The sequence below is a fragment of the Carassius carassius genome, chromosome 28 (assembly GCF_963082965.1).
Source record: "Carassius carassius chromosome 28, fCarCar2.1, whole genome shotgun sequence".
Classification (NCBI taxonomy): domain Eukaryota; kingdom Metazoa; phylum Chordata; class Actinopteri; order Cypriniformes; family Cyprinidae; genus Carassius; species Carassius carassius.
In genome coordinates, this window is record NC_081782.1 from 9030768 (window position 1) to 9053188 (window position 22421).

At 38.1% G+C, this 22421-nt stretch overlaps 3 protein-coding genes across 7 annotated transcripts in view; 1 reads left to right on the plus strand and 2 right to left on the minus strand.

Annotated features, from left to right (window-relative positions):
• Positions 1-22421, plus strand: part of nf1a (neurofibromin 1a) — a 67103-nt gene that overhangs the window by 17660 nt on the left and 27022 nt on the right. For 3 of the 4 annotated variants that reach the window (XM_059514177.1, XM_059514178.1, XM_059514179.1), the window contains exons 12-35: positions 68-199; positions 312-440; positions 868-981; positions 1292-1371; positions 1452-1575; positions 1660-1906; positions 2335-2408; positions 2561-2644; positions 2720-3064; positions 3542-3681; positions 3824-3946; positions 5242-5325; positions 5436-5552; positions 5633-5814; positions 5885-6096; positions 6339-6500; positions 6621-6724; positions 7315-7450; positions 10055-10117; positions 11698-11856; positions 12033-12130; positions 12580-12726; positions 12878-13024; positions 13182-13292. In XM_059514177.1, the coding sequence (XP_059370160.1) occupies positions 68-199; positions 312-440; positions 868-981; positions 1292-1371; positions 1452-1575; positions 1660-1906; positions 2335-2408; positions 2561-2644; positions 2720-3064; positions 3542-3681; positions 3824-3946; positions 5242-5325; positions 5436-5552; positions 5633-5814; positions 5885-6096; positions 6339-6500; positions 6621-6724; positions 7315-7450; positions 10055-10117; positions 11698-11856; positions 12033-12130; positions 12580-12726; positions 12878-13024; positions 13182-13292 (3314 nt within the window). Of the gene's footprint in view, positions 1-67; positions 200-311; positions 441-867; positions 982-1291; positions 1372-1451; positions 1576-1659; positions 1907-2334; positions 2409-2560; positions 3065-3541; positions 3682-3823; positions 3947-5241; positions 5326-5435; positions 5553-5632; positions 5815-5884; positions 6097-6338; positions 6501-6620; positions 6725-7314; positions 7451-10054; positions 10118-11697; positions 11857-12032; positions 12131-12579; positions 12727-12877; positions 13025-13181; positions 13293-22421 lie in introns of all 4 variants that reach the window. The other variant, XM_059514176.1, reaches the window with a different exon arrangement.
• Positions 13587-16766, minus strand: LOC132108399 (collagen alpha-2(I) chain-like). The gene is made up of 2 exons (XM_059515107.1): positions 16722-16766; positions 13587-14478 (listed from the first exon to the last, which is right to left on the minus strand). Exon 2 carries the CDS (start codon positions 14462-14464, stop codon positions 13712-13714), a length of 753 nt encoding a protein of 250 aa, XP_059371090.1. The 5' UTR covers positions 14465-14478; positions 16722-16766; the 3' UTR covers positions 13587-13711.
• omgb (oligodendrocyte myelin glycoprotein b) lies at positions 18010-21524 on the minus strand. 2 transcript variants are annotated; one of them, XM_059514173.1, is made up of 2 exons: positions 20705-21524; positions 18010-19584 (listed from the first exon to the last, which is right to left on the minus strand). In XM_059514173.1, the coding sequence occupies exons 1-2, from the start codon at positions 20716-20718 to the stop codon at positions 18507-18509; spliced, it is 1092 nt and encodes a 363-aa protein (XP_059370156.1). In that variant the 5' UTR covers positions 20719-21524; the 3' UTR covers positions 18010-18506. The 2 variants fall into 2 exon arrangements, with proteins under 2 accessions (XP_059370156.1, XP_059370155.1); XM_059514172.1 differs by having other exon boundaries at positions 18013-19686.

Genomic DNA, 22421 nt, shown 5'->3' on the forward strand with positions numbered 1-22421 from the left:
TGATAAAATATTTTGTGACCGCTTTTTTTTTTTTTAACTTATTGTTTCATGTTTATATTTTTGCTAGTCACATCTGGACTGGTGGCCGAAGATTGACGCCATCTACTGCTACTCAGGAGAACTGCGCACCATGTTTGCAGACACATTGGGCCGAGTGGTTCAGAGTCTCAGTGCCCATCCACCACTGAGGATGACATCGGTGAGACACATCATCATTTAAACAACAGTTTACGGTGCATAGAAAAGCATTGGTCTTTGTTTTTTTTTTGTGGTTAAAGCTGCCTTTTTTTTCTCTTCTTTTTTTGTTCCAGAGTCTGACATTCAAAGAGAAAATGACGACTAGTTTAAAGTTCAAGGACAAGTCCACTGACCTTGACTCGCGTTCTTTGCTGCTGGCCCTGGTCAAACTCATCCACGCTGACCCCAAACTAATGCTGCATGTTAGTATTTGGTGGAAATATGTATGAAATAGCCATTTAGCTTCTGTTAAAATTATGATGGGTTACCTTTTGTATTAAAGTTATCTTAAGAGTTGTCTCTGCATATTAGGTTAGTCAATAGTCAATGTCACCTTTGCTCCTTTAATTCTCATAAAATGCTCTTATCCAACAGTGTTTGTGTTTTCTGATTGGTTCAAATCCTGGATTATCCAGATTAGGATTTACATGTGGATTTGTTCATTTCTTCCCCCCTTTTTTGCCTGAAGAAGACTGGTTCTTTTTCGCAGTCTTTTTTCTTAACATGATTTGATATGAACTGTGATTTGGCATAAAATGGTTTAAATAATCTAAGTTTAGCAGGAGACTTGTAGTTTAAGGATGATTCTGATCGAATTTGACTCCACTAGTTGCACTTTCTCACCATCAGAACCCGGGGAAACCAGGTCAAGAGATCCAGAACAGCACAGCTGAGCTCATCAAAGGTCTGGTCCAGCTAGTTCCTCTCAATCACAGTGCGGAGCTTTCACAGGAAGCCATGGAGGTAAGACTGTTTGGTTCTTTGAACCTCCTATTTGGAATGTTTAACCAAAAACTGAAACTTGTTGTTTTTGTTAACTCAAATAAAGCTATAAAAAATACAAAGTATTATGTATACTACAATTACTACAACTAAAATAAGAAATATATGTATTAAAGCTTAATAAGGATATTAAAACATAACCTTATAAAAATGACGAAAGCACGTAATAAAAATACAAAAAAGTAATAGTATATGGATGATACTATAACCCTGCTACTTTAAATTCTTATAGTCGTGCATCTCATTTACTCATTCTTGTTTTCTCACCCAGGCACTGTTGGTGCTACATCAGCCAGAAACTATTGAGCTGTGGAACCCTGACGCACCCATTGAGACCTTCTGGGACATCAGGTGGGTATAAAGAGATTGCTTGATTTGAAGTTGGCGAGTTAAAAGATTATCTGACTATATTCTCCTTACTCCCTTCTCAGCTCCCAGGTCTTATTTCTGAACTGCAAGAAGCTGATTGGACATCAGATGATCAACAGTACAGAGATACTGAAGTGGCTCCGGGAGATTCTCATATGTAGAAACAAGTTTCTCTTAAAGAACAAGGTAAACACATTTTCTGTCTAAACATGAACTTGAAATTGAATCCAGTCAGAATAAATGCTTCGTTCATGTCTCATTGTTCTGCAGGAGTGTGCCACACAGGGCAGTCTCATCCCCATCGGCAGACAGGCTCAGACCAAGCTGGAGGTGTGTCTCTACACCTTCCTGTGGAGCCCTGATGCAGAGGCTGTGTTGGTGGCCATGTCCTGCTTCCGCCATCTCTGTGAGGAAGCAGACATCCGCTGCAGTGTGGACGAGCTGCCCGTGCACACGGTCCTGCCCAACTATAACACCTTTGTGGAGCTCGCCTCTGTCAGCAATATGATGGCTACAGGTTAGTTGTACAACAGTCTCCGTGACATAGGATTAGACTAAAATGTGTATGTACAATTTGATATATGTATTTATTCATTTATGACCATAATTACTAATGTGGTAATATTTTTGTAAAACAGTTAATTCCAATGTGGCTAAAATCTATAAAAGAAAATCTATAAAGAAAATGGCATTTAATATTGTAATAATAATACATATATTTAGTTAATTCATTTTTGCCCATGAATATGATGTTTGATACTGATAATCATAAATTCTGATTAACAATATAATTTAGTGGCATGGATTCTTGGGAAAAAAAATAAATAAAAATAAAACAGCCTGCAAACTATAAACTAAACTAAACTGACTATAAACTAACTGCCTGCAAACTATAAACTACATAAACTAAAAATAAAACAGCCTGCAAACTATTTGTGCATTCAGGTCGCAACACACTTCAGAAGAGAGTGATGGCGCTGTTAAGGAGGATAAAACACCCTACAGCTGGAAATGTAGAGGTAAGGATTCATTTTTCTCAACTTATGTGAATTTAAGATGTAATTATTTTTCTTTTTTCAGGTATTAATTGCTAATCATTCAGATCCATTTCAACTTTTTTGCAGCTTCTCTTAATTATAGTTGACTCAAATTTGACATTTTTCAATCTTAGGCATGGGAAGACACATATGCAAAATGGGAGCAAGCAACTAAACAGATACTCAACCACCAGAAAAACAAAGTGGAAGACGGACAGGTAGTTAAAAGAATGGCAGTCAGTAAGGTATATAACTTTTTTTCCTCCTATACAAACTTTTTTCTCTGTCATCAGGAGTGGATCAACATGACTGGTTTCTTGTGTGCTCTGGGAGGGGTTTGTCTCCAGCAGCGCAGCACCCCTAGCCTAGGAACCTACAGTCCTCCTATGGGACCCCTTACCGAACGCAAGGGCTCCATGATCTCTATGGGCTCTTGTGAGGTGAACAGCGAGACGTCTCTTAACAGGTTTCTGGAGCGTCTGCTGAGTCTCATGGTCTGTACACATGAAAAGGTGGGCGTGCAGATTCGAACCAACGTCAAAGACCTTGTGGGACTGGAACTCAGTCCAGCTCTCTACCCTATGCTCTTCACCAAGCTACGCAACAGCATCGGCCGGTTTTTTGATACCCAGGGTCCGGTAAGAGATGATAATCATGACATGTAGCTAGCTGTAGGGTTTGATATTGTTTTAGAAGTATTTGATCATATTTAGAAAATATTTGTAAATTACACTGTCTAATTTTCATGAAAAAGCAACAATGCAAAAATGCTCCTAAATTTATTTTTCATTATCTGTACAACATAACTAGCAATAAATAGAACAAATTACTCAACTTATCAAGAATTCTTCACTAAACAGCTGTCATGTATAGTTTTGGACAGAAGGTGGCAGAATACCTACATTGTCAGATCAATCCAGACAATGCACTCCTAATCAGCATTTAGTGATCTATTTAATCTAGAATGATCTAACATGCATCAAACACTAGAATCTTTTGTAAATGTGGTAGTAATTTCATTTTATATCATATTATCAGTAATAACATCACATTCTGCATAGGCATCAGCCACATTCTGTGCCAACATCTTTGTTTTTTCTCAATTTCTTCTTCAGGTTCCCATTACAGACACAAACACACTGTTTGTAGAGCAGACCATCGCCATCATGAAGAACCTGCTTGACAGTCACACTGAAGGAAGCTCAGAGCACCTCGGTCAAGCCAGCATTGAAACCATGATGCTCAACCTGGTTAGGTGAGACTTTGATTTACACTTTCCTATGCTCTTAAAAAAATATTTTTTAGTAGAAACGCTGGATTTGCATGGCATTAAAAAAAAGAGCATTAAGAAGTTTATTTTTCCATTAAAGGATTTTTCTTTATGCTCCCTCTCTTAGGTATGTGCGTATTTTAGGGAATGTTGTCCATGCCATTCAGATCAAAACTAAGCTGTGCCAGCTAGTGGAGGTGATGATGGAACGCAGGGACGACCTCTCCTTCTGCCAAGAGATGAAATTCAGGTTAAACATTTTTTGTGTTTAAGAAAGAAATCTTTTGTGCTTACCAAGGCTGCTTTTACTTGATCATAAATACAATAAAACCATTTATGTTGTGAAATATTATTACAGTGATTTCTTTTTGGATGTGTTTTATGTAATTTATTCCTATGAGGACAATGCTGAATTTTCAGCAGTGATAACTCCAGTTTTCAGTGTCACATGACCCTTCAGAAATAATTCTAATATTCTTATTAGCTTATGTAAAAAAATGTTTGGGCTGCCTAATATTTTTTTTAAAACCTTGAGATTAGTTTGATAGTTTGAAAGGATGCACATTTGGCTGTGCACATGTGATGAGATGCTTCAGACAGACTGTTAGTAGCGCTTAAACTGACGAAAAAAAATCGTTTCGGCGAGTTACCTCGAAAACTTAGTCTTAACTGAGTTACAAAGTCTTAAAAGACAGTGAAGCGTTTGGCGAAAATAAGGTTTTAAAGAGGCAGCGCTGCTTTTAAAGTGAAGCTTGCTGAAGTCTGTCATTGACGTAAATCAGAGAACAAAAGAAAAAGAGCACTGATCTAGTTGCTGATTATCTTTTATAGCTTTAATAAAAATGAACCAATGTAGTTTATCCATAAACAAATGATAGTTTATATGAAGGTTGTTTTAAAATCACTTAAATTCATATTGTTATATATTTCAGAGCCTATTAAATGTTAAAAGTAATGGCTTTAAATTCTTTAAATTCTTCTTTAAATTCTGTGATGTTGAATGGCTAGAATTAATAGGTAAAATTAATTTAATAGGGACGCCAGTAGCAGTATTTCTATCAGTACTTCATTAATAAAAGATTACTTTAGAAATGCTATTAAACACAAAAATGTATAATATACCTTCGTTATATTGTTTCTACACTAATTTTGAGATTCAATGTGAAATTATGACAATATAAATATGCATTTAATCATGATTATTTACAGATAAATGTGTGATTAATTATTTTGTTAATTGATTGACGGACAGCACTCTGTTAACCTTTTATGGATCTTAGTTTTGGTAATATTAGTTCATTTTACTGCTGAATATGCATTTCAGTTTAATTTCTAATTTTATAGGCCCCCCAGAAAGAGATCAGTACGGCCCCCTTCAAATTTTCAGTTCGATAATCCAGCCCTCAAATGAAGCTATGAAGTTTGTGTGTGTGTTTGTGTGTGTTTGTGTGTGTGTGTGTGTGTGTGTATGTGTATGTATATATATATATATATATATATATGAGTATTAGGTCATGAGATAATTGACTTTGCTGTTTTTCCTAGAAATAAAATGGTGGAGTACCTCACAGACTGGGTGATGGGAACCTCTAATCAAGCTGCAGATGATGACATCAAATGTCTGACCCGGTATGGTCTTTGTAGTTCCCTGCCGTTTATAATATGTGTAGTGGCTTCAAACCTGAAAGCGTTCACGTTATGTTCTTCTCATGCTGTGTTTTTGTGAACGTGTCCTGCAGGGATCTGGACCAGGCGAGTATGGAGGCAGTAGTGTCTCTGCTGGCTGGTCTTCCCCTACAGCCTGAGGAGGGGGATGGCGTTGAGCTCATGGAGGCCAAGTCTCAGCTCTTCCTGAAGTAGGATCTTTCATCCAACTCTTTTGAATGGTCTTTCAAGGTCCATTTTCGGTCCGTAATCTCTCCTCTTCCTCCTTTAGATACTTTACGCTGTTCATGAACCTGTTGAATGACTGCAGCGAGGTCGAGGAAGATGGCCAGCAGGTGGCAGGGCGGAAACGTGGGATGTCTAGACGACTGGCATCTCTTCGGCACTGTACCGTGTTGGCCATGTCTAACCTGCTCAATGCCAACGTCGACAGCGGCCTCATGCACTCCATCGGTGAGAAATGCTGACATAATCATGGATTCTTATTGTGCTTAAGTTGTTTTGACTGAATGTCTTTGAACAGGTCTGGGGTACCATAAGGACCTGCAGACACGAGCGACCTTCATGGAGGTGCTCACTAAGATCCTTCAGCAAGGGACAGAGTTTGACACGCTTGCAGAGACTGTGCTTGCAGACCGCTTTGAGAGACTTGTTGAGCTGGTCACCATGATGGGAGACCAGGGCGAGCTGCCCATAGCCATGGCACTGGCCAATGTGGTCCCCTGCTCTCAATGGGTGAGAGATAATAACATCTTTGTTTAACCTTTACAGTTTCCACAAAATTTGAATTAAATAGAGCAAACATATATATTTAGAAAATATGTATGAAAAAGGTTTTAAAGCAAACTTTTATATTCATATCCCCAGCATTCTTTAAAATACGCTATCTATTTAACTGTTTTGTTCAGTGAGTAATGCATTGGGCATATTGTTGGCCATTAGGGAGCTGTTGTGCTCAATGTGCTGATGGTTTTCAGGATGAGCTGGCCAGAGTGTTGGTGACACTGTTCGACTCTCGCCATCTGCTGTATCAGCTGCTATGGAACATGTTCTCAAAAGAAGTGGAGCTGGCCGACTCTATGCAGACCCTCTTCAGAGGAAACAGCCTAGCCAGCAAGATTATGACCTTTTGCTTTAAGGTAATGTGAAATGGTGACAGTGATAGTGCATTTCATTTAATTCCGTGATGGCGAAGCTAGCCCCAAACCTTTGAACAGTAGTGTGTGTGCACTTAAAATCTGGCTTTTCTGTGTTTGCAGGTCTATGGTGCTGCATATCTGCAGAAGCTTCTGGAGCCACTGTTGAGAGGAATTATTACCACTCCGGAGTGGCAGCAAATCAGTTTTGAAGTGGACCCTACCAGGCATGTTTACCTAGTTAAACTCATATAGTTAATGATGTTAGGCGGGTCTAGCTTTTACTTTAGCACAGCAGAGAGCACTATTTAGAGTCCCAGCCTCAGAGGAGACAACAGAGCAGAAGATTTATTTATGTACTGGATATTACACTGCTGCAACACCGATCTAATAAAAACATGCAATTTCTTTTCCTTTAACTGTTTAACTACACAGGCATACCCGACTGGTTTTGTGAACTTGTTTGTATTTGACAGTTTAAGCGCAATAAGAGATGAGATGAGAGAACTGAGTTTAGGACTCGCATGCTGTATGCAGCCGCTTTCTGTGACACATATATATCAGAAGTTTAAACTAATATGGTTTGAAACACATGATTTCAGAGTGATAGACCTAGTCAAAACCAAACAGATGTTTTTTGGCAGAATTTCTGACACAGAATGTTTCATTTTTAAAATTATTTAATAAATGATCTGTGGGATATTTTGAGTTTTTCATGATGTACATTTAAACTTTCTTTCAAAGTGCAAGATTACATTTTTTTTTTTTTTTGCATTGTTGTTCTGCTGAAATGTTTAACTTCTCATCTCGTCTTTAGGCTTGAACCAGCGGAGAACCTGGAGGAGAACCAGAAGAACCTGCTGCAGATCACAGACCGCTTCTTCCTGGCCATTATCAACTCTTCAAACGAGTTTCCTCCACAGCTGCGCAGTGTGTGCCACTGTCTGTATCAGGTACGCTCACTTCCTAATGCCAGTCTGTTTTTTTTTGGTTTGTTTTTTAACCACTGTAACTGCATCCTCTGAATGACTGTGTTGTGGCTGTCTTTCTTGCTTGGACATCCACTGATCAGTCTTCCGGTAACTTCTAACAAGAGAACCTGCTCTTATCCTCTCTCATGCCACTGCTCACCTCTGTCTGTCGGTGTACGAATATACCATTTTTTAAGGGGTTTAAGGAGTGATGATAAGATGGGTTTTTTTTCATATCAGGCTGAATCCTTCATACTTCCGATATCCCCATTAAAGTTGAACGTATTCGAAGATGATTACAAATGGCAAAGATCTGCTAAATTATTTGCTGCTTTACTTGCAACAACAGACATTAAAGATTCAGTTCAGTTAAAGATTCAAAGAACTACATTTTGATAGTTCTTGAAGCTGTATTGTTATGTGTCACAAGCAGGTATGAATCACAATTTTTCTAGCTGCAATAATCAATATTTATATCACGCATGGGGTTTGATACATTTATATAATGTTAGTACTGAGCAGCGTATTCAGCCCACAGTGGAAATCACTTCCAGGTAAGCATACGAAAACCATTTGTTTCGTTATTTTTCATTATTACTTGCATAGAAAGAAATAGAAGGGGGTGTTTATGGAGTTGTCGTTTTACTGAAACAAAAGTAAAGTTTTCATTTGAATGTACCAACTGTTTTTCTCACGTCTCTAATGTGACTGGACTCTGTCAAGGGCATCATCTTGTTGACGGTGATGCATAAACAGGGCTCGACATTAATGCTTGTCCGGGACAAGTGGATTTTTTGAAGGGGCAAGTGAAAGAGAATTGTACTTGCCCGACTGGACAAGTAACCTGATCAAAATTTAATAACAAACAATAACTAGGCTGGCACCGAAACTTTGGCATGAAATGATTCTGATTTGATTACTTTCAGTGTAAACGGTGACTAATAACGGATAATGTATTGACAGTATCAGGGTCGCGTCAGTTGAGGCTCGTGCAGCCGGTCCGACTCGCGGAGAAATCAAAAATATAAGCGCAACAACACTCACAAAGAAATTCAAATTAACAAACATAAAGCAGTAAAAAAAATATATATATTCTATATAATATAGGCAACATCACATGACCAGGAGTGACGTTTTCCCGACTTTCAGCTTGATTGCAAATGTGATATTGATTTTATACAACTTTAGTTAAATAAACAAGAAATACTAATTGACGTTTCGCTAACGAAAAATGTTCTAAGCAAAGCCACAGCAGCACAGTCACGCATCTCCAAGCAACACACAACAGTCTTTCGTTATTAAATTATTCATTTTTGAACGAGTCAATGATTCAGTGAGCCGTTTATAAAAATGGTTACTTGTTTCTTTTATTGAATGAATCGTCCATTTGAACGAATCAGTTGAATCAACGATTCACTCATTAAGACAGTGACTTGCTACCTCCTACTGGTGGTTTAATTTCATATTTAAAAGTATCATTGAATTTTCATTCAATTTCATATTTGTATGTCAAAAAAGTAAAATATTTATGCATTTGGACGGATAAAGTTTGTTGATACTGATTTCATTTGAATAGTAACAATCATATTGTGTATTATTATTCTAACTTAATGTATTGATCACATGTAAGAATTTGATGTAAATGGAGACATGTACATTTAATCAGGAAAATATTGTCCTTCATTAAGATAAAAAGTGTAACAGTAATCAATTTAAGGCAGATATCAAAAATATGCTGATTAAAGTAATTCAGAGCATTGATGAGACCGCTTCAGAATAAATTCAAAACAAAAATTATTTTCAAAAGTAACTTTTTTTACTTGGACAAGTGAATGATTGATTTACTTGTCAGAAGGACAAGCTCATGTCAAAGCTTAATGTCGAGCCCTGTTAAAGTTGTTTATTAAGCATCGAAAAGAAGTCTTTTAAACTTTCTTAATTACATGTTGTTAATCACAATGTTTTTTCTCGTTGTTTCCTTTCATGGCCATCTTGTCTTGTTTGTAATCACGGTTATAAAGTTGTGATGTTCGGTTTCTTAAGTCCCATAAAATTGAAATGATAGGTTTGTGGCACATAGTTAGCTATGGTAGTGGACTCTTAAAAGTTTCCATTTATTAGATGCATTCATTTAAGACAGTCTTTCCTTTCTGGTGAAACAGACTGAAAAAATTCAGCTGCAACCGTGAGTCCTGCTACACAAGTCCTGCTCTCTTCTACATGGCGCTCTTGTGTTCTTCTCATACATGCAACACACATTCTGGTCTTTAATTTTAAATGCAGCTAGCGTTTACTTATCTTTACACTCTTTAACATATTATTCACTCTTCGTTGCTTGGGCCGAGAGCTGTCTCTCTCTTCCTCTTTAGCATCTTTAATGCTTTTGCTTTACTTTCTGCTTGGAGAGCTTGAGCCGGTGTTTCTTAATCACTGAAATGAACATGAATGAAAGAGTTTGTAGATCAAGCTCTTAGAAAGGCAGTGGTTGTGTTGTCTGCTCCTTCATTGTGTTTGTATGCACTGTGGCTGTGCTGAGTGCAGGTGTGTAGCTCCTGTGACCTCTCTGTGCTCATCTCTGCCCTGTAGGCTACTTGCCACTCCCTTCTGAATAAAGCCACTGTTAAAGAAAAAAAGGAAAACAAAAAATCTGTAAGTGTTTTAGCATTTTATTTTTTCTTTAGCTACCATTTATTATTAGTCTGGGTTTACTCATACCATAAGTGCAACCTGTTTTTTGGTTTATTTTATTTATTTATTATTTTAATTATGAATTTGTTCATATAAAAAAATTTTTTTCATGTTTTTGGATTTTGGTTTTCGCCAGAACATGTTCAGAAACACCTGTGTAAACAGTGTTGTTTGCAATATGTACAGTTTTCTTATGAAGACGCCTCCATTTTTAACAGAACATAGTGTGGGAAATGAGTATCTAAGCACACAAAATAATTGTAGTGCCTTGGATTACCCTTCTTTGAATTTTGTCTTGTGAACTGGGTCAGTGGTGGCAGGCAGTGTGGATCATTTCAGCTTTTCTGTTCCTTGCGGTAAAGCAGATGACTGTTTCTTTGTGTGGGTTTATGGTCTGTTCTAATATGAAGACAGTATATCCTCAAATGTGCAGACCTCGAGTCTGATACCGACTTGGTCTACCTTCTGAGAGTGTATTTAAAATAGAAAACATTATGAATCTGTATTTTGGCTCCTTGAAGAGTCCTGTCTTTCTTGGAAAACTTTTAAAGAAGTGATTTGCATGCGAAAAAAATTATGTAAAATGAACATGTTGGCACTTCTCTGGCTTGTCATGTGCTCTATTGGTCATTGTCTTCAAAACAATGGTTGTGCATGTTTTCAGATTCAGAAACCATTGGTGTATATGCATGCTTGATAATGTTTGTAATGGTGTAAAATGTCTAATTATTTCCATTCTTAATTTTCTGTCTTCTTTGCTCTTTTCTCATTTCCTTTCTCTTGCCATTTGCTAGGACCATTGCAACATGATCATGATTTTATAAGCATGGTGTATTTTTATCATCTTTTTGATTGATTGATTATTGTGTTCACATACAAAATACATAAAAACCAAAGTAATTTGAAAAAAAAAAAAGTTTTTTTTATTTTAATGCAAGTTTATGCAAAATAATATTTGGCTCTCATCAGCGGTAGGCTTAAAAAATGTTTGCATAAGCCTAGACTTCACATAGCCTATTTTAAGTCTCATTCCAATTAGACTGACTTAGTCACTTGAGACAGAAACCGTTTAGTCCCCTACAAAGAATTTAGGACACAAATTATCAGTTATTATAGGTGTGGGGAAATTGTAACCCAAGATTTCCTTGAATTATATGTTTAGGGTGTGAATGCACTGCCACACATTGTTCTGCAAACATTTATCGTGGTTAGTAACAGACTGTTTTGTGCTTAAGTGTGATATGTATATTTGTTTTATTTTAATGATTGATAACCATTAGGCAAATTGCTTGAGCCTGATTTACCTGACACAAAACACATTTATCAGTTAACTTTCTTTTGTCACACTTTCACATTTTCTTTCTTCATAATATTCCTGGATGTTTAACCTTTAAAAGTGTATATTAGTATTGTGTGTTTTGTTGTTTTAAAATTCATCATGAAGGCAATAATATACTGGCAGTTATTAGATGGTTTATCTATAATGCATTCTTCTAGCACTAAACTCTCTTTCCTCTCATTTGCCTCATCCGTTTATGCAGGTGGTCAGCCAGCGGTTTCCACAGAACAGTATCGGTGCAGTAGGAAGTGCCATGTTCCTTCGCTTTATTAACCCAGCTATTGTATCACCGTATGAGGCAGGCATCCTAGAAAAGAAACCTCCACCTCGCATCGAGCGTGGCCTTAAACTCATGTCTAAGGTGTGTAATGTCATGTTCATACATATTATATGTAACTTTCATTTCCATCATCTGTGATGAAGTGTTTTTTCAAACTGGCAAGATTAAATGTTTATTTATACTGCAACACTGGGCCCCACTGCAAAATTTTATATATAGCAAAATTTTAATTTGTACAATGTTTCTTTTGTTTTCAGATACTCCAGAGCATTGCTAATCATGTACTGTTCACAAAAGAAGAGCATATGCGGCCTTTTAATGATTTTGTCAAAAGCAACTTTGATGCAGCCAGAAGGTATGTTAGTATTTGTTTGATTCTCACATATTAGATCTTTTGTTTCTCTAGTGAAGATTTTTGATGGATCATTTGAAGGCAAGAAAATGACCTATTGAACGATATACTTGACACTTGCTTCAAATTGTGATACAATATTGAAACATTTAATGCTACTTCTCAGTTCCCAGTTAGAGGCATATGTTGTAAGTGTATTTTCAGAGAGCTTTGTATTGAATACAATTTGTGCTAAATTCTGAATATTTAACCCTGAAGTTTTAAATGAGTATATGTGTAACTTTGCCCATGTTTATGCAAGCATATTTGTGTCTTTAAAACGTTAAGATATGGACTACAACCCAAGACAGTTGACACAAGACAGCTGTGATTTTATTAGGTCTTGAAACACAATGTTTTCAACCCATCAACTCTTTCATGGGCTTCAAAATGCCTTTTTTTTATTTTGGCAGGTTCTTCTTTGATATCGCATCTGATTCTCCACCAAGTGACTCTGTGAATCACAGTCTATCTTTCATCAGTGACGGCAATGTTCTCGCCCTGCATCGTCTCTTATGGAACAACCAAGAAAGAATTGGCCAGTATTTGTCCAGCAACAGGTAAAAGTAGCAAAGGAGGACAGGATAGTGTTTCAAAAGCACTGTGAGACTAAATGGACTATTGACACCAATGGTGTCTACTATCAACTTAGTGTTTTTGGAATATATAGACATGATTTGAACAAAAAATTTAATTAAACTTTTACCATAGGGACCACAAGGCAGTGGGCCGCAGACCATTTGACAAGATGGCCACCCTCCTGGCGTACCTGGGCCCCCCTGAACATAAGCCAGTAGCTGACACACACTGGTCCAGCCTCAACCTCACCAGCTCAAAGTTTGAGGAGTTTATGACAAGGTCACTGTTCATGCTTTTTTAAATATTCTCTTCAGATTTAACTAAGAAATAGCTAGGCCTAATTAAATTATTCAAGAGCTAAAATATATTTACTTTAAATTAAATCAGAAGCCCCCATTTATATTCTGCCTTTTTTCTTTTTTTTTTTTTTTTTAAGGCATCAAGTCCATGAGAAGGAGGAGTTTAAAGCTTTAAAGACGCTCAACATCTTTTACCAAGCTGGCACGTCAAAGAATGGCAATCCTGTCTTTTATTACATTGCTCGCAGGTAGGAGCTTTATTTTTGAATCATGATATATCGCTATAACTTTGGACAGTTTTTAGGAATATTTGCATACATGCACAGAATAACTGCAGAATATTGGTTAATTGTTCATGTGCAAGTTTGTAGTATTTCCTATTTAATTTAAATGAAAAATAAATACACTTTAAATAAATAAGTGCAAACACTCATCCTTAACTGTGATGCATGTGTTATGTGGTTTAGCAATGTTGGCAACAAAAACAGCAAAGGTATTTCATCTTTATTCTTCATTTGAAATCTTCTTATTTTCTAGATTTTTAAAGCAATCAGGTATTTATCAGAACAGAAGTATAATAAATCTGATAGTCTGACATTAAAGTGCTAGCGACTTGTGCAGGGCCCTGTCCCTGTAGGCTTTAGTTACAAACTAAGTGAGATGATAATCAGATCAGCTGAAAGATTTTGAGAACCATAGTAGTGTAGAACAGAAGTCCAGGCAGTCCCATTGGTAAAAGAGATGCTGCAACAGAAGCAGTGGTTATTTTGCTGGTAATCGATTTGCCAGTGGTGGTTGATGTGGTGGTGATGCTTGATACACTTGTGTTCCCTGGTGCGCCTGTGATGCCTGACACACTTGTGTTCCCTGGTGCGCCTGTGATGCCTGACACACTTGTGTTCCTTGGTGCGCCCGTGATGCCTGACACACTTGTGTTCCTTGGTGCGCCCGTGATGCCTGACACACTTGTGTTCCCTGGTGCGCCCGTGATGCCTGACACACTTGTGTTCCCTGGTGCGCCCGTGATGTCTGACACACTTGTGTTCCCTGGTGCGCCCGTGATGCCTGACACACTTGTGTTCCCTGGTGCGCCCGTGATGCCTGACACACTTGTGTTCCTTGGTGCGCCTGTGATGTCTGACACACTTGTGTTCCCTGGTGCGCCCGTGATGCCTGACACACTTGTGTTCCCTGGTGCGCCCGTGATGCCTGACACACTTGTGTTCCCTGGTGCGCCCGTGATGCCTGACACACTTGTGTTCCCTGGTGCGCCCGTGATGCCTGATGTGCTCGTGTTGCCTGGTAGGTCCATGGTGCTTGGCATGCCCGTTGTGGCTGGTGTGTCTGTGGTGCCTGACATGCTGATATTTGTAATTATTACAGGTACTAGTAGTAGTAGGATTTGAGTTTTGGAAGCCATACTCGCGTCTTTCACTGTAACAAATAACAAATATAAAATTATAATGGTCCACTTCCTTTTCATTTGTAAATGTTTTTTTAAGTCATATGAAACATCCCAAATTAGCCAATATCATTCTACATTTTGAAACTATCGGCATCACAATATTAACTTGTATTCAAGTTACATAAAAACTATCATTTTTAGTGCTGTCAGAATTAGTGCTTTAATGCATGCGATTAATTTTTTCAGTTTACCGAATTAAAAATATTTAACGCAATTAACGCAGAGGTGGAGCTAGGGTTAGCCACCCCACTCACAATTGCTGCTTAGGTCTCTTTTTTTTAAGAAGTGCATTTATTCAGGCGAACACTTGTCTTTAGGTCCATATCAAAAGAGAAGTTTCACACATGCTCCAACTTCAGCAAAATGGCGCATGCTCTTCATTTGCATGCTCAAAGGCACCGGTGCACGCTGTACCCTGCATTTTTTCACATCAAAGGTGAATGAAACTACATGCATGCAAAGTCATTTGGAGCAACCCATCACTGTCACCCCCATCTAACTCCCTCCATTCAACTCATCAGTTCATTATTAGAGACTTTAAGACCTGAAATGAGTCAGAAAAGGTAGAGATATTTGAGAGAAAATACGATGCGTGACAGATCCGCATCACATTTAGCAGCGGCGGCTCTTAAAGAAATAACAGCCAAAACAACCTAATAACCAGGCTTCTTTGAAAAAAAAAACAAAAAAAACAAAACCTTTTATAGCTTTAAGGATTCATCTTAGGGATGTTCATTTCGGTTATTTTTCCTAACCGCTAACCGACAATATTATTTTAAATGAGAATTTACCGTATTTTCCGCACTATAAGGCGCACTTAAAAGCATTTAATTTTCTCAAAATAACAACAGTACGCCTTATAATCCAGAGCGCCTTATATATGTATCAAGGCGCTCAAAGCGTCTTTATCTGACTGTTTTGTTGACATTCCCTTTAGCACAGCTCCATCTAGTGGATGCATAATGCAAACCCAGTCAAACGTTTGACTGTAGTATCTTCTATTCTATAAAAAAGCAGCAAACAACAGAACATGAGGAATCACATGTTCATCATATCGCATCACTCACCTGCAGCGCTTCTGTGTAACAAATAAATAGGCCTATACGAGAAATATATTTTTACTTAATAAATTAAGAAAATGAATGAAAAACGTAGTTTGGGTTAATTTTTGTGTTGCACGAAAGGAAACAGACAGCAGAAAGTGGCATCCTGTTTTTCTTTAGGCTTATTTTACACACAGATTTGTTTTTATTGTAACTGTACACAAATAAAGGCAAACTTTTTACAATTCAGATTATCTTTGACTAAAAGTAGTTGCTTTCACTGTTAGAAGGAAAAATGCAAGAGATTGCGCTAGTGCTGCATGTGTGCACACATTTAAGCTTTGCTACCTTAACAATGCAGCATGTTCATTATCCTAATAAAATTGAGATAGTCAAACATATGGTAGGAAAAAAAACACATTCCTCAGTTTAAATATGTAGTAAAATTATACACGACTATGCGTTTTTTTCTCTCTCTAAAAAACACAATATTTTATACTGGTAGCATATTTTAATCATGCAACAAACCTCTTTAAATATTTTGATAAATTACTGAAAATAAATAAATGACTTTTTAAACCGTTTAACTGATTGTACTAATCGGTCAAAATTCTTAACTGTTAACCGGTTAAAATGAACATCCCTAATCCATCTACATTTAATTTAGAATTTGGTGTTTGATAACTTCGCTTTTACTTTATGCATATTTCTTCTGAAGGGCATAGGTTAAATATGACATGAATTATAATGGGTTTATGTGAAGATCACTTAAATTAGATTTTCTTTTTTTATGTTAAAATTGATATCTAAATTATACAATAATGTTTAATGGCTATAATCAATGCTTAAATATTTGGAGGAAAACAGTTTTATACGGACATCAATAGTATTGGTATCAGTGATAGTGGCCTTCAGTCATAAAAAAAGATGCCATTAAACCAATATTCAAAATATACTGTCTTTGCTGTTTATACATTAATTTGAAGATTGAAAATAAACATCTAAGTATTATAAGTATATTATAAGTAGGTATGTTTAAAAACTTTGTTAGGTGGGATTAATCACAATTAATTTAAGAAAAATGTGAAATTATTTTTTAATCGATTGACAGCACTAATAATTTTTTAATCCTATACTTTTATATAAAAGTATAAAATAGTAATATTTACCGTTTGGATGATTGTTCTCTGCGTCCACTTGATTCTCTAGGAGGATGTCAGTGTGAATGCCAGAGTAGTGTGCTATCTTTTATTTGAGTATTACACCTTAAAACCCTACACCTTTGCAAGAGGTGGAGCCACAGAGGTGTGTTTTTTTTTGGAAAGAGGAAATGCATTTATTTTTTTGTTTCTATCTCTTAAAAGGATAGTTCACCCAGAAAGGAAAATTCTGTTGTTGTTTACTAACTTTAATATTATTCCATATTTTGAAGAACACTGGGGTCCAAACAACACTGGACCTCATTGTGTTTCATTGTATACACAAATTCACTATTTTTTATTTTTTTTGTTCAATACAGTCATACAAGTTTGGAACAGGGAGAGGTAAATGGTAACAATTTTAATTTGGGGCAAACTATCCCTTTAATTGATGCATCTTACAGGCACTGATGTCACACTTTACATCTGTTAGACTTTTGTAGTATGATATTAGGAAACATAAATTGTTTTAAATAACAGGATGGATATGTAGTCTTTTACATCAGTTTGTTGATTCATCAGTATAATTTCTTTTTATTCAGGGAAAATTCGTGAACACTTTTTAGTTTATTACATCTGCCATGAGACTTTGAGCAGGTATAAAGCCTTACAGCAGTTTTAAGAGGTATCAGGTGGTTATATGTTGGTCACTAATCTGGGCTATCTATGTCAAAGTGAATAATGATGAGAACAAGCTTGCATATCAGGTAAATGATCATACTCGAAGTTCAAAAGCAGCTTTACAAAGAATGGTGCTTTATAATGCCCCTAGCGAGCAAGCCAGAGGAGATGGCAAATAAAAGCCCACAAGATGTAAAGGTAGGTGAGGAAAAACCAATACTCAGTTGGGTAATCCCCTCTTCTTTTTACAGGCACATATTTCAACAGACTGCTGAGAAAACATTTAAACTGGTGTCACCAAATACATCAAGGAAATTATTGACTTTTTAAAGCAAGCTCTGCTGTATTTTCAAAGAGTGCTGGTGCCAACTGTTTTCTGTTCAGCACCAGCTTTGTGCTTTTTTTTTGTAAGCAGAAGGAAAGTCCTCTTTATGGAGCATTGGGATTCATTTGATCTATTTACTATCCTTTGCAAAAATGTAAAATGGCTGGCCGAGCTTGATGGTTTTCATATAGCACAGAGAGGCACAATGGGATTTGCGGATATATCCGGGGAAACCAGAAGTTCCATTTAGTTTAAACCTCTCTTGACATTGACTGTCAGCTCTGCTTTGCTGTGTTTAAGCATTTGACATTTTCCAGTCTCACTGCAGGGCCTGTTGACTTTATGTAGTTGTAATAAAACACCATGGATTTTCCAATTTTATTCTTATTTCAGAAGTTAAAGGCAGCATGTCTGTACTCATAGAACACATCCGCTTTACACTTTAACTGTTTTGTTTAATACATAATATAAACAATGAAATGCACAAATCTCTATCAATGCTCAAGCATTACACTGGAAAGAACATTCAATTGTCCTCATTAAGAAACTGCTAATTGTAGTGTACTTAATGCATTTCCTGATGTTGATATGTGTAAGCCATACAGTACTCAGTCACATTATGTAGAAGACGGTACGTTTATTGGAAGCAGGCAGAGATTGCATATGTTGAGAAATGCTCAAGAAGGTAGCCAGAACAATGTGAAAATGGAAAACTAAGAGGTAAGTCTCTCGTTTTGCATTCTTTGTGGATTTCTTTTTTCTTCCAGACTCAAGTCAGCAAGTCTAGTTCAAGAGATTGTTATGCAGAATCAGCAAGCACAGAGGATGACAACTGTAAATAAAAGGCTCCAAATGGTGATTTCAAAGCTGCATATGTGGATTTGACGGCTTGTGCTGCGAGCTCTGCTTGGAAGAACCTTCTTGGTGCTACGTGTTAGGATTGTTGTGCTTGAGTGTGTGGACAGGCTATGTGGAGTTGATGTGAGAAATCCCCCACCCACAAACAGTACCTGCTCGCCTGGCCCAGAGGAATTAACAGCGCTTGGATATTGACCCACATTCAACTGGGCTGACTTGGACAGGTACCCAGATGTAACTACCTGCATGGGTGCTCGGTGGCCAGGATGACGAGCGCCGGCACCCAGCGGCGGCTCTGTGAATGCAGCTGAGTGCCAGGTTCTCCTGTTGGCCAGGTGGGCTTCTCCACATGTAGGCCTTGTGTAGCAGGGACAGCCCAAGATCTTTGCAGGGGTCTGTTGCATCCAGGTCAGCAGATGGTTTATATTTTCCTCATCCTCACAAGCCCAAGGGTTGTCTCCAAGTGTGAGGAGCTGCAGTCCATCCAATCGACTGAAGACACCATTGCTCAACGAGGTAAAACGATTAGCATGCAGGTAGAATCTCGAAAGTTTGGGAAGGCGATCCAGTGAACCAGGCAAGATCTGCAGCAAGTAGTTGTGAGAGAGGTCCACCATCTCCAGATTGTAGGGCATGTTTGTCGGGACAGTCCAGAATTTGTTATGACTAAGGTTGAGAGATTGGAGATTGGACAACGTGTTGTTAATTAAGACCACTCGTTCCAGCAAGTTGTGTGACAAGTCCAAATTCTGAAGGTTCCAGTGGTAGGCCGTATCGTTCTTCTCCAGTTGACGGATGTAGTTTCCAGAGGCTTGTACATCCCAAAGCGCTCTTGGCAGACCAACAGGAAGGTGGTGCAGATGGTTATATGAGATGTCCAGAGTTCTTAAGTGGTCAAAATGGTTGAGAAGTCCATCGAGATCTTGGAGTCGGTTATGTGACAAGTTGAGGAAATGAATGTTGTGCTGCAGGCTGTCAGGAAGTATAGCTAACCCTCGTGCAGAGCAGTCCACAGCTCTATGGCCTCTGCTACAGGTGCACATTGGAGGGCAAATGGTCAGCACACGCACCCCAAACAGAAGAAGGAGCAACAGATTAGTCGGCATGGAGGCAGGTGTGGTGCGGGCTGTCCTGTTAAAAGGAAAACTTGTTATAAACTTGCTCTTTAGGTTTTGCTTTTATTCAAAATAAATTAATTGGCTCCCAAGCTAACAAAGATACACCAAAGCTGGAGATTAGTGGATGGGTTGGTCTTTCAGTAGGAGTTGAGACTCAGCCCTTCTACTAATGACTAAAAAACAAGTCTGTTAATTGTCCAGAAAATGTTTACAGATCTTAAACCTGACTATAATTAATTTCATTTTGCAGTATACGCCTACTAAGTATTGTTCTAATGTTTCTGTCAACCATATTGTCATTTGTTCTTTACAGGCCAAATCAACTTCAGTTTTTAAGAATGAAAACCTCAGTATTCTCAAGAAAGTACAGACATCATTCCATAAGGACATTTTCATTTATTGAACTTTATCTGTCCAATGCACTGTTAACAACAGGTCTCACTGTTACCACCCATACAGAGCCACTCAGTTCTCTCTCTCAGTGGGTCTGTGCTAATAGCTTGAGCCACTGCCAGGAGTTACCCTGCCATGCTGCAGCACTGAGGTGTTAGCATTTAGCCCTGGTAGCAGTGGCTACATCCTGTATCCCCACCCCCTCATTTTGTAGGGCAGCTGGGGACAGCGTTGCACAGTACCTCTATGCATGTGCACATCATGCAATGCTCGTTTCTGGGAAGTTACATGTGTTTTGGGTTGCTACGTCAGTGTGCAGGAAACATTGAACATGACATTAAAGCCTGAATCATTACTTCAGTAAATCCATTAGTAAGTCAATCTCAAGTGCAGTGTTTCCCAGTAGTCTAAAAACCTAAAGTTACCATTAGAAAAAAAGTGTGCACATGCCAGAAATTTATGTGGGGGAAAGTATCTTGTGCTCTGATGGAGGTGTCCCTGTTTTTTAAAATAAAAATGCTCTACTGCAGACTCACTCTGACCTAACATCTCTCTCGTTTTATATTTGAGCATATTTGGTAAGCCTAACTGTGAGTTAAATGCTCCTAATTATTGTCTGAATGTCATATATTGCTTACCTGATCCCTTCCATTACTTTGTGAACATGTCGTTGTCCGTTCTGACCTCTCTTTCCTGTTTCCCCTTTTACCTAGAGCAGCAGAAGGTGATTTTGATTGCTCGCTGTCTTATATGTTTTCCTAGTCAGGGTCCACGTTTCGTCTTCACTGTCTCATGCTCCTGTCCGCTTTCGCTCTTGTTCCCTTTCATCTACCCAACCCCACCTTTTCCTATCATAGGCAGCCGAGAGTTACTTTGGTTTAGAGTCTCTCTTAGCCATTTCCCTGCATTTCCGTTCATCCAGGCATGGTCATGCAGAGCAGTTGTACCCCTGGATAGCCTCCACTGCTGCTGGCTGCCCACTTGCTTCAGTGATGTCTGTGAGAGGAGGTAGAGAGAGAGAGAGAAAGGAGGGACCAAAGGAGGGAGATGAAGGATCATCGAATGGTGGGGAGGGGGAGGTGGCAAAATGCAGCACAGTGTCGACCCATACTGCTGCTGATGATGTGTGTGTGTGGGGGGGGGATGCTGACTTCAGTGTTTTATATTACAGATCTGCACACACCACCAAATCATCTCCCTGATTTTTCTCTCTCAATATCTCTCACACCTCCTGTAACATGTCATGGTCTGTGTACATGCCATATTTAGAAATCGCATTACTCACACTGTCTGATGCTTTGATTAAATGAACCCAGGCTCCGTTAGGAAATGATTTAATCTGTGTATGACGCAGCTAAATTCAGAAGACAGGGTGACGTGGTTTAATGTGCCTCTACGGCCATGTCCTCATTTAAGGGACAGCTGTTTTTGTTGATGCACTCTTTAATTTCATTCTTGAGGATTTCAGTATCGGTCTTTGAGTAAATTCTCAGATTCATTTCATTTATCTTGTTGAGTTAGAGTATATTGTATGAACTCCACTCTGTTTGGCAGGATGTATTAATGTTTCAAGTTTTTAGTATTCTTAAAGTGCAGTTGCACATCGTAGGAGCACCAATGAGGTGTGAATGTAGCACTGGAACAAATCAGTATAGCAACACCAATCAAATGCGTGAACACCTGCATAGCAGCACAGTGAAGTTTGGAGGGTTTGAGTTATTGAATCAGAAAACCTGCAGCAGAAAATAGTACCAATAAGAACTAAATGCTGTCAGGAATTTAAAACCTTATCATAACCCTAACAAAAAAGTACTATAGCTTTACAATTGTGTGGTCTCTCAATTGTATAATAATAATAATAATAATGTTGTTGTTGGTATCCCACAAACTAGTAGTTTAAAAGTAATTGTTCAAGTAACCACTGAACTCTGGCTGCATTCCAAAAGATGAAGTGACTTTTCTTGAAAATAAATCTTTAGGCAGAAAATAGCCTTGTGGTCTGTTTCCCCAATTTGACTAGCTATGGCATTTCCTCTCTCACTTCTGCTGCAGGTGGTGCACCGGCCCTGCATTTATCACTCTGCTGAAGACACACAGTATACTACTTGAACTAACTTCATACCTTTCTCAGTAGTAGGTCTTCAGGTCTGCTGATCCCTGGGATGCAGAGTGTGTTAGTGTTGGAAACCGAATGATTTTCATGATATTCGGTTCAGTTAAAGGTTCTTGAATTGCTTCATTTTTATTTTATTTTTTGCAGACTAAATATCGTTTTAATGTAGTCTGGAAGTCTTTAGACTGCATCTTTCCACTCAAGTTTGTGAATCACCCTCCAGTGCTTATTACTGATCCTAG

Excerpts from the sequence above, each read along its gene's own strand:
- LOC132108399 (XM_059515107.1), bottom strand. The coding sequence starts at position 14,464 with ATGGCTTCCAAAACTCAAATCCTACTACTACTAGTACCTGTAATAATT.